The sequence below is a fragment of the Uloborus diversus genome, chromosome 2, assembly GCF_026930045.1.
Source record: "Uloborus diversus isolate 005 chromosome 2, Udiv.v.3.1, whole genome shotgun sequence".
Classification (NCBI taxonomy): Eukaryota; Metazoa; Arthropoda; class Arachnida; order Araneae; family Uloboridae; genus Uloborus; species Uloborus diversus.
In genome coordinates, this window is record NC_072732.1 from 159,107,252 (window position 1) to 159,119,720 (window position 12,469).

Below are 12,469 nucleotides of genomic sequence, written 5' to 3' on the forward strand. Positions count from 1 at the left end.
TGTTCTTTTTTTAGGATGTAGAAAAGAACTGTTTAGAAAGCAAGCAAATTTCAGGATGGTTGTTTACAGAGCAACAGTTAGTATTGCTCTGGGAAGGAAGGAAATCCTCATAGTTAAATTTTTGTCATTGTGCGAGGTTCTGTAGTATCAAATGAGAACAATTTATTTTGCTTAAGATATTGTCTTTAATCTAATCTCCATTTTTCACTTACCATGTTAATTGCACCTTCATCATATTTGTACATTATTCCAGTATTATCTGCATGCCTTATTTCAGCTAATCTTCCTTGCATGTCAAAGGTATACCGTTCAGAAAGGTAGCCCCTTTCCCAGTGAGCTAGCCTCCCATAGCGATCATAATCCAGGCGTATGCCAGTGAAGTTATGAGCAGGTTTCCATTGCATGGGTTGTCCTAGTATGTCATAGTGAGCAGTCAGTAGTGGCACTTGATTTCTGTCATACACTGTTTCACTATGCTCGGCTCGATCAAATTCAACTGAGAAAAGGACATCCCCATTTACCTAGAGGCATAAAAAATGTATATTATTATCAAAAACGAGATAAAAGTATCCTTAAGAAATATTTTCTGACACTTATTATTAGCATTATTTTAGCCAAACTGTAGCAATCAACTTTTATTCTGTGTTTATGTCATAGTCTAATCACCAAATCATGGTCCTGCGGATGATCAGTGAGCAATTAGCAGCTCAAGGGTAGGTTAATTAAAATATGTAAAACCAAAACCAATAATGCAACAGAGGATCTGTGATATGATTTTGTGGCTGTCATTGTTGGTGAGAATTGTACATTATTTTGTCCTGTTTGTAACTTATACTTTCAATCACTTGCAGTTTCTAAATATAGCATAACACTAGTTAAAATATGCATTTACATGATATTTGGTACATATCATGTAAAAGTACAATACATAATACAAGAATAAGGTTGCAAAATTGCTGAAACACTGAAACATTTTTTCTGAAACCTTTTTGATCACAATAAGATTTTTAAAACTCTCTAACACTCTTATACTTTCCGATAAACCATTAGATCTATTTTGTGTTGCTTCAAATTAAGATTATTTATAACTAAGATTATTTATAATCTTAGTTGGAATAATTTAAAATGTTCTGAATTAATCCATCAATTACATTGTATTTACTTTCAAAGTGAAAGTATTTGTGTCATTTGCTCATCTATATTTTACCTTGAATTGGTGGAGAATTCTACAAAACTATATATAGTCTAGTGAAGTATAATTATATTAATCATGCCAGAGTGAATTTTATTGCACTTGTCTATGAAAAGAACTATTTTCGAAATGCCCAAAACATGAAAGATTACCTTCAATATTTTCCCTATGTGTGTAATTTCACGAGCTTGTCCTTTGCCAGTTTTCTTGATAACATACTTCCACTCCAGGTGTTGTACGTTGTCCTCACTTAATGTAGCCTTAAGTTTGGTAGGTAATGGATAAATTTCTGAAATCTGAGGATTTACGTCATTAAGAATTGGACTTGTTGCTGTATCAACTTCAACAGTACTGGAATCTGGTGATGTTAAGATGAGGCTGCCATCTGGAAATTGAGTTACTCTTTTCTCTGCTGCACCTGGAAAGGCAATGAAACTGCTTTCAATTTTCGAAAACAATATCACAATATAAAAGGGAAGCGGGAGTTCTGCAGATTAAATTCATCTGAATATAACTGTCTTTTTTTAAATGGGACAGGTGGAAGAGGTTCATGAATAGATCACTCAGAAAGAGAGGTTCATGAATAGGAAGAGGTGCATTTCGTGAATAGGTTTGTACTTAATTATCTTATGTTTTCGTTAATGCATTTTGTTATTTACCCCAGTACTATCTAGTCATTTTATGTATGGGTTGTAACAAGAAGCATTCAGAGTTACATACTATTGGTAGTAAAATATCTCTAGTAGTAATTTGACTAACTAAAAAAAAGGGGGTTGTGGTGCGTCAAATACAAATAGTATTCAGGATTTAAGCCAAATTCAAAAGTTCTTTAGCAAAAAAGCTAAAATCAAAAAGAAAAACTTTAATGTTAGTGATTAATGAATATGTTTATATATCTTTCTGCCTCTTATGTGTTTTATCTACTGTGGAAAACAAAATTCAAAATTCAGTCATGACATCTTTAAAGAAATAAATAAATCGACGGTGAATAAAAATATTAAATGTATAAATTTAGAATGAAAAATTCTCAATGTCATGCATTTAATATGCAACTAATTTACTTTTTTATGTGGTTTTCGTTGATTCATTGCTTTTCATTCATCATGCTGTGTTAACAAAATTTACATATTTTTCCTAAATTTCTCCAATTTTAATATTACAACTGCAAAGCATAATGTCATAAAGGTTTGATTATAACTTGTTATAGAGTTAATACTTTCAAATTAATTTAAATAGCAACATCCTTTCTTACAGATATTTCTTATCAATTAATAGAAATGTTCTTTTAAAAATGATGAAAAAATTCTATATTTTTAAATAGGTTCTGTGCACACTAAATAGAGATACATAGTAGCTACAAGTTGATGCTCTGAATTATACATTCTTATTTTTATAAGAGTTGATGGAGTAAGTAGTAAATATATAATAGATTAAACTTAAATATTATAAATATTTTTAATTCTATTTTCACAGGAAACTTACCAATTTTGGTTGTAACATCAGAGCCCTTTATCAGCAGTACTACTGGATTACTGTCATCCCTTGTAACTGTAACTGAAGCTCCTTTGATGCTTAGATTGTACGAAAGACGAATCATCTGCCCACTAGGAGTAACAGCTTCAGTTAACCTTCCATACTCATCATATTCATAGACATAAGATTTTCCAGTGCTATCAGATTTGCTACGTAACAAGCCATTGCTTCCATGGTAATCAAATTGAGTTTTAAAATTTGAAGGTGTGGTAAAACTTTGCAACATAGCCATTCTAGACATTTCTAGTCGGCATTTGCCACCCTGTGTATTTTCTATGGTATTAACCTGCAAGAAAACAATGCTCTTTATTCTTTAAACATGTAAATGTGTAAAACAGTTATAACATTGATGCATTTAGTTTATAAGAATCATAAGGACTAATTCATAAATTAGTAAATACATATTATAAAATTCCTTGAAATAAAAATTAAAAATTTATACGAATGGTAATAGTCTGAGCTAGTAGACATTTTCTGGAGTTCTAACTTTTTGTTTATGCCCCAGACAAGCATAACTTCAGGAAAGTAGAAAAACTGTTTGATTGAAAAATATGCATTGCAGCTGGAGTTCATGTTCAGTGCAAGTATAATGTATGAAATAACAAACTTCAAATAATTTATAGCATTATAAAAATAATGCTGCTACAAATAAATTTTATTTAACTCTTTAAATTCTGAATAACAAATTATTACACAGGGTTAAAATTGAGTCGAATGGTATTTCTTTTGAGTTTATTAAGCAACATTTAGCACTGTATGTGATTTGCGATTAGAGAGATGATCATTTAAATAAACATATTGCTAGTTTAATAGCCAGTTTACTAATAATTATGAACAGTACATGTGTTTTTAAAATTTCAAAGACAATATTTATGTTGTGATGAATACGAGATCATGCTCTAAATTCAATTCAGACCAAAACCAAAGAAGTGAACATTACCTGATTGCTATAATCCCGTAATATGTAAATCTTGTTCCCAGCTCCATCTGTTACTGTGCTCAACTTTCCGAAACTGGTATTGACATTATATGAAAATGTGTAAATTGCTTTTCCAGTTATTAGATTCTTGGTCATAATGTGCTGTCCATGTCGATTAAAAACATATACTTCTTGAACTTCTGGGGCATAAATTTCATACTCATGAGCTTCATTCGGCATTGGAATGGATGCAGTTACAGAACGTATTCTTAGGTTCCCTTGATCGCAAACATGAAGATTTCCATCGGGTGTCACGGTAATTGCCGAAATGCTGTTCAATTTTGAATTTGATGCCAGAAAATGTTCTTCATCAAAACATTCACAACCATCATCCATGCAGTTGCAATCTGACTCGGCACCAGCAAAGTGGATAATCCGACCATCACTGCCGATCATCCGCACCCTGTTGATCATCTGAGAATCACTTTCTGCAATGTACAAGTCACCATTAGGAGCAAAAGCTATGCTCTGGGGTGATTCCAGGTATATCTCTGATGATACATCACTCTTATCTTTAGACATCTGAGTAGCGCATTGGAGCGGTCGTCCAGCCACAACCTTGAGTCGCCTGTCCGGTGTTACACGAAGTACCATATGATCATCCAAAATATGGAGAGAGCCATCAAGGGGGTTTATTGCCAGTGAAGTTGGCCACCTTAAGTTGACCTAAAAAATAATTTCATTTTAAATGAATATTAAAACAAACAGGCCTATACAATTAAAAGAATTTTCTGTTAGTTACCGCCTATAGCCTGGGCTAAGGCAGAAATACATGAAATACACCACCAGCTCAGTCATTCCAGTCAAGGGAGTAATAAGCACGAAACTGCAGTCCTCGGCTGGAGTGACTGAGCTGGCAGTATATTTCAGTTAAAAGAATGTTTAACTTAACTTTCATGCAGAAGGTTAGAAATGAGGCTTGATATTTTAATTACCTGTGACAAGCTGACTGTCCTCCCACAAGGCACTGGTTTCCAATGACTTTTATGGTAATAATCTCCGACGAGTGTATGGATGATGCCATTTTTATCCACCATTCTGATATTTGTTCCATCAGCTACATAAATTTCATTTTCAGGTGATATAGCAATGCCTATAATTAAAAATATGCAATCACAGTTGTATATATATATATATATATATTCATGTATTTATATATTTATTAATTAATTTATTTGCTTTCAGTTTATAGTAAGATATTATTTTTACCTTTTGGGTAGGCTAAACGTGCTAATTTTGCCATTCTGCCATCACCACAAGAAAATTTATCTCCTGGGAGGCACTTTTCACCACTTCCCACTACAACTTCTAGATTGTCTTGAATGTTCGTTGTTTCTTCTGGCAATTTCATTCTGAGAATTTGGTGCTTTTCTGGATCGGAAATATAAAGTCTTCCATCAACTGGACCAACTGCCAGGTGATATCTATAGGCAACTTGAGCAGTGCTGAAAGATAATTTTATTATTACACATTCACTATCTTGATAATTGGTAAGGTTGATCAATAAAAATTACAGTTCTTTTGTCCAAGAAAAGTTTCAATACTAGATTCTTACATAAATGTTAATCATTCAGAACCTACTTAATGTTCTTTTTGTGAACAAATAAACCATGTATAAAGCTGTAACTGTTGCAACATATGAGTTCAACTTAACAATTAAGAAGTTTTTTCTTGAAAAATGCCATTAACTTTTCTGTCTTCGAAGAATTTTGAAACATACCTTAAGATTTATGAAGTACTCGATGCTTTGAGCACACATGTAAATTTTTAATTTAGTTGTGACATTATTATGCCATTGAACCTAATGCCTCTGATTTTCAAGATAAGAATGCATTTTCATGAATACTTTGTTATTGATTTAGTAAATAATTTAGTTAATGCACTCAGACTTACAGGTTGCATGGAGGGGTCAGGTATACTTGTTAAATTCAAGTGAATATTTTAAATACATTTTTGACTGAATGGGGAGAAAAAAAAATATTTTCGAATTATGGGTTAGGAAGGATTATTGCAGATTTTGTTTTTCCTTTTTTGATAGGACACAGAACAGCTTTATTTTCATTTGAAGCATACTTTTAGAGTATTAAATAGAATTGCTCAAATGATTGTATTAAAACTTTTTTCATCACAAAACTGTTCAATATTGCATTTTGAGATTATTTATAAAAATCTTAGCTAGTATTGATCATCTTAATAAATATATAGAGAAGGGAGAGCTACATGTGAACATGGTTTGTATTACTAAGATAATGTTTGGTTTATATTACTAAGATAATGTTCCCCTATATGTAAGCAAAAAATCTCAAAAAATTCCATAAAGTAAAAAAATAATGTTTAAAAAAAAATCTGAAAAAAATTTCATGGCAAAGAAAAAGACTTCAATTTTTGGGACATCTTTACTCTGAGAAATTGATAACATTTTTTGAAAAGGAAAGAAATGAAAAAAAAAAAAAAAAATGTTCATATGTGTTCCCTTCCCCATATGTATGTAATTTTTATAAAACAACTTACTACAAAGAAATTGGAATCACTCTAATGATCTTTTCGTTTTGAGATTAATTCATTTCAACAATATAAGCAGTGCTGTAGTTGGGGGCTGGGGTGGGGGGGGGAGACAATGTGTCTCTCCCCCCAACATCAAATCTTTGTTTCTTGATTCCAAAAATAATGCACATGAAATATAAATTGGTTTCAAACCACTTTTTCTTTTGGCAAGTTCCCCCAAAACTCAAGATGAGTTCCACCAAACATTTTTTTCCAACTACAGCACTGGGTTTGCTATATGAATGCTTATTTGTTACACAAAATCAGTTTAGGAGTAAAGAAAGATGTAGCATGTAAAACATTAAAATTTATCATATAATATCTACCTGAGCTGTACTACTGTTGATACCATTCCTCCCGGTGTCATCTTTCTGATTAAATTGAAATCTCCAATGTAGATACTGCCATCTGGTGCACTTGCAAGAGCAACTGGAGCCAAGAGCATTTGATGTCTTGCTGATCCATTGCAGTTATCGCATTCCAGAGGCCTTCGGATTCCATTACCCATTGTAGTAAGTAACAATTTGGGTCTAGTTTTTAAGTAAATGTTACTTCCATCGCCTTTTTGTAAGATACCTAAATATAAAACAAAAGTTGTTTTGTGTGTTGTTATTTTGCATTATGTAGACATTGAAAATGCAATTCAGGTCCAATGTAAAAAAAAAAAAGCTTAAATTACGATTAAAATATAAAGCTAAGTTCGGTTTTGACAAAACTTCTGCTTAAATAGGCTTACACACATATCAACAGGGACATCTAAACGGAAGGTCATTGTGACCTCCCCTACAGTTTCCTAATTTAGCACATTTTCTTTGTTGATTCGAAAAGTTTTGAGAAAGCATTGTAATTTTGATTTTCATTTCTTTTTTTATATTGCAAAATGTCCCTTCTGATTAGATATAGCTTCTGATTAGATATAGTATGTTTGGTATTTATCATTCAGTAAAATTTGGAGATTAGGTTTCTTTAGAACTTTCCCCTGTCCAAAAATTTTAGTCAGTTGGGCCCCTGCATAGCGATGGTGAATATACTCAACCTCCAACATTAATTTTTGCGTGTACAAATGTGACCTTATTATTACACTTTTACATCAGTTTTCCAACCTCCCATATCCATATATCACCCCAACCACCCCAATAAATATGAATCTTGAAATAGATAATAAGTTGTGGTATGATGGTACTGATAACAAGAAATAAGAGTTTCAATGCTCACTATTCACTTGCCATTTTTGACATTGGAGGCTGGGTACTTTCACCATTGAACTGCATGTACTGAGAAAATACAGTTGAAGACCATTATAACGCACACCTTGGGACCAGAGCTTTTGCATTATACAGGTTTTTACGTTATATAGATCATTTCAAATTTTGAAGCTAGTATTCAGAATATATCTATATATTAGCACTTCATAATGAGTTTTATCTGCAATGAGTATTAAAGCAGCAATATTACAATTAGTTATTCACAAATAAGTATGTTTCACAATCAAAATCCTGCACTTCTGCTAGCTTCATGGTTTGCATAACGGCTGCACTTTCAAGAGCCATCTGGTATTTTCTGTTTACTATGAGTAGGGTCTGGTGGGGGAAAGTGGTCAATGGGGTAAGTGGTCATAATTCAAATAAATGCCTATAGCTTCAAAATTAATGTTCGAATGAATGTGAAAATTTTATTTTAGGGTAGTGCATTTAAAAACTACATTTGGAATACAAAATTTTATAACTGGCAAAATTTTATTTGGTAAAAAAAAATATTTTGTGTAAATATGAAAATTTTTAAAATCCAAACCCCATTTTTAACTTTCTTGGGAAATTTTGTTTGTTAGAATTATGAACAGATTGACTGCACAGGAAGCTTCCTACATGTCTGAAGAACCCTTTCTCATTAGCAGTTAGCTGAATCTATTTTGAAGAATTTTTTGGAACAATTTATGTAAGATGGGGTAAAGTGGTCATAATATTAGGTTTAATGAATATTGTTAATCACTTAACCTTTAAGTATAAAGCAGATATAAATTTATTAAACATTAATTTCACTTAATATGTATTGTTTTTACAATAAACAGGGTTGCGTATATGCGTATGCATACGCATATACTCGTGTAGGCACGTATATATACGTATTCAGATGAATGCATCAATAAACACGTATTTGGATATCTGCAAGTATTTTTTATTTATAGATATACATTTGACTATACACTTATATTCCCGCTTATACTCGTATATATACAAACAATTATATACTCAGGGAGACACGTATATACGCGTATGTACTCGAGTAGACACTTGCATACAAGCATATGATATACATGTATACAGGGTGAGTCTAAACTCTTGGGCAAATTATTAAAAGGTGTTAGACGGGAGGATAAGAAGCAGGAATCATAAGAAACATATGGAATCAAACTCAAGGCTGACGCGCTTCATGCACATAAAGCCAGAAACTGATTGATGCAAAACAGGTCACAAATTTATTACACAAAGACAATTTTACACAGTATTTTAGGTTTTAAGGAAGTTTTCAAGTTATTGATGAAATTTATGGCCGGCAGCTATAATACATCCATCGCAATCACTCTGTTGCAATTACGAGGCTTTTGAAAAACTTTCATCAGTCGCTGTGCCTTTGTTGCGATGCTTGTATTAGAACTACTGCAGGCCGTAACTTTTAACAACTGCTCTAAATATTTCTTGAAAACTAAAATGTCGGGTAAAATCATCTTTGTATAACAATTTTGTGACCTGTTTTGCTAACATCAGTTTCTGACCTTTTGTGCATGTAGCGCGTCAGCGACCATAAGTTCCTTATGATTCTTTGCTTCTTATCCTCCCCTTTCACACCACTTAGATTTTACAAAAGATCTTGGATTCATTCTGTAAGCATACATGTATATTAGCGGATATACTCGTGGATATACGTGGATACAAGTATTGGTGTACACATAAATGCACGTATATACGTCTAACAGGTATATAATCGTGTTTATACATAAACATAGGTATATACTCGTGCTTTCATATATATTTACGTGAGTAGACATGAAGAAACACGCACTAGATACATCCACGAATTAACTCGTGTATACTCGTATAAGTATGTATGCACACTTATATATGCGTATATACGTCGACTATACACATATATACTCAGGTATGCACGGATATACTCGAAATACAAGTGCAAAACACGCATATGATATTCGTTTATACGCGTATATACTCGCATATACACGTGACACATTTATACTCGTGTAGACACGTATACACTCCTGTTGGTAATCACGTGTATATGCTTATATACTCGTGTATACACATATATACTTGAGTAGGCACCTGCATGCATGTATCTATTTATATATGAACATGTTTACTCATGTGTGCACGACACGTGTAATATACTCGTGTATACCCGTATATATTCGTACATATACTTGTAACTATAAAAATAACCGAAATATACAAAAATTAGGGTTTTTTGTAACGGTTTTGCAGTTGTTTTTAAAACTATGACCACTTTACCCCATGCTATGACCACTTTCCCCCATCCCATGGGGTAAAGTGGTCATAAAAACAAAGGGAAATGAAAGTGTTATAAAACTGCTTTAATCAATATTTTTTTTCCTGAAATTCAATGCACCGTGTTCTTTAATATTACAATGTAAAATAACAACAAAAAAAGTTGAAGTGTTTAAAGAATGTATTGTGTTTATTATTCACCTAAGTTGAAAACCTACGATTTTATGACCACTTTACCCCACCAGACCCTACTAATTTTCAATTTAAAAGCTTTGAAATAAGATGGAAAGATGAAAAACAAACTTTCAAAATTTAATTTGCCTAACAATTTTTATTTTTGCAAAGCAAAACAGAGGGATTTTTTGAACTTCAAAACCTTTTGTTTACTTTCGAAAAGTAGTGCGATTTATAGAGAATTGCGTTATACAGGTCGGCGTTATAACGGTCTTCTACTGTAATATTGTAATTATAACAATAGCAAAGTGAAGAGAGAGAAGGCATAATGATATCCGGATAATTTCAAAATATCCGATTTAAATCTAGAATAATAACAGTAAACTATGAGAACTGGTGTCAACTATTTACAGTAGTCATCATTTACTTTTAGATATGTATTGGACATTTCACCATGGTCAAATTATTTCAAGCAGTTTTTTTGAAACAAGGACTTGTTGTACAAAGTATCTTTTTCTCTTGCAACAAAATAAAAGATGAATAAAAATGAAAATAAATACAGAAAAATGCCAGTCAATATCTAAAAATAGTAAAATAAAGGGATTTAGACATTTAATGAGATTAATTATAATGATACATTTTTATGCTAAAGAAATCTTATGATTTTGCAAGCATAAAAGTTTGTTTTGAGTCTTCACTCAGCTCCTAAAAAATGCTAAAGTTTACATTGATCTTTACTGTAGTATTCCAAGTATTAGTTATTCTTCTATATGTGTAAACATTACACAATAAATTGTAAATAATTACAATGAAAAGAGTATTAACAAATAACAGGCAGTGAAAACATCAAATAATGTAATAAAAAAAATACTGTTGATAGTTTTATTGCTTTAGTTGTGAAATTAGTATATTATCTTTTGGTTACATACTGGGCCTGATCCTTTCATGGGCCTCTGCCTCTTGAGTTTCTTTGAGGCACTTGTTTTTTTTTATGAGTAGGTACTAAATGTTAAGAATGAATGTTTTCTTATGTTTCTATCGAAAATCTTTTATTTCTTCCACATTTTAATACTTTTTTGTTTCCATAAACTTATTTATTGCATGAGATAAATATTGGAATGTCGCCAATTTGCTTGAGAATCTTAGTGAACAAAGAATCTTAGCACTATACTGGAATGGACTGTTTATTTATGCTCAAGCTCATCTTGGTAGCAACATCCAGTGTAGTTTGATTTTGCCATTGATCAAATAAATAACATTAAAGTTCAGTGTTATTACTTACCTTCATGGAAATTGTACTTATGATGTATGTCCAAATTCCAACCACCTATATCTGACACACTCATATCATGACCACTAACTTGAGTTGTTTGTATTTCCCAAATTATGTGATGACAAGAGCTGTATTCATATCCAACAGACACTAAAAAATGAATGACGTTTATTACTACACATTAAGAAAGCAATTATAAGATTTGTTTCAAAAAATTATGCAGGAAATAATTAAATGTAAAAATTATTTTCACAATAAAAAATAGGACACAGCTTATATGCAGTTACTTTTCAAAGACTTATTTTTACTTGTATTGCAACATAACTTATTTTACCGATTTCTGTTTGCTAAAATGCTTGCCTGCCATGGGAAAGTACAGCGCAGTATATGCAGAAATGAGGTTTTGAGATATTTGAAGAAACTTGTTTTAGATTCATTAGAATGTCACTTTTTTCTTGCTTTATTTTCAGTGGAAATCAAATAAGCAAGCTTGTACAATAAAACCAAAGTACAACACGTGAGGGGGAAAAAATGCATATACTGCACTTTACCTTTCCATGACAGCATTACAAACAGAATTTATCATTTTGAATCAAAAAATTTCTGATTTGAAATTACAAATTGAATATCTAATTTGTGGTTTATGATGACTATTCTCTATATATGTCACATCAAATTACCATACAAATTTGCGACTGAATTTAAAAAGTATCAATTTCATAAGCATTGTTTCAAATATCAATTGTGTTTTTATTAAAACTAAATAGTAGATAATGTCAATAATTCTTTTTTTTACTAGTAAATGTTTAAATATATTTCTGTCCTGGAGAAACCTTTTTTAAAAAAATTTATGTCCTGTTAAATCATTCAAAAATTTATAATATTGCCTAACAGCATTATCATTCGTGCAAATTTACATGTAAGTGCACAGTGAATTAAATTTTGTCATTTTCTAAACTCATTTAGAAGTAATTTAATAAAGTGATGTATTTTTTTAAAATGTGCATTTTTTTGAAATTAAACTTAATGATATAATCAATAATATTTCTAGAATCTTAACTGTCCCATTGACAAAAATAATTAATCTTGTTTCAATTAAGAATTTATAATTAGTACGGAATTCATTTATAAGAACTGTTGAGTGAAAATTAAGGCTTAGCTATTTGTTTTGAATCATTTTAATGTTTTACATATATTTACAAAATATCTTTAAAAAAGAAAAAAAAAATGAAATGCCAAAGATAAAAGAAAAT

The 12,469-nt window shown here is 31.3% G+C and overlaps 1 protein-coding gene across 1 annotated transcript in view; it reads right to left on the reverse strand.

Moving 5' to 3' along the window:
• The window catches only part of LOC129216627 (teneurin-m-like), a 117,646-nt gene that overhangs the window by 13,982 nt on the left and 91,195 nt on the right, over positions 1 to 12,469 (reverse strand). Inside the window, exons 19-26 of the mRNA XM_054850843.1 lie at positions 11,226 to 11,366; positions 6,575 to 6,824; positions 4,914 to 5,149; positions 4,640 to 4,797; positions 3,666 to 4,370; positions 2,675 to 3,011; positions 1,345 to 1,610; positions 213 to 521 (exon numbers count right to left, since the gene is read on the reverse strand). Of these exons, the coding sequence (XP_054706818.1) occupies positions 213 to 521; positions 1,345 to 1,610; positions 2,675 to 3,011; positions 3,666 to 4,370; positions 4,640 to 4,797; positions 4,914 to 5,149; positions 6,575 to 6,824; positions 11,226 to 11,366 (2,402 nt within the window). The remainder of the gene's footprint in view (positions 1 to 212; positions 522 to 1,344; positions 1,611 to 2,674; positions 3,012 to 3,665; positions 4,371 to 4,639; positions 4,798 to 4,913; positions 5,150 to 6,574; positions 6,825 to 11,225; positions 11,367 to 12,469) is intronic.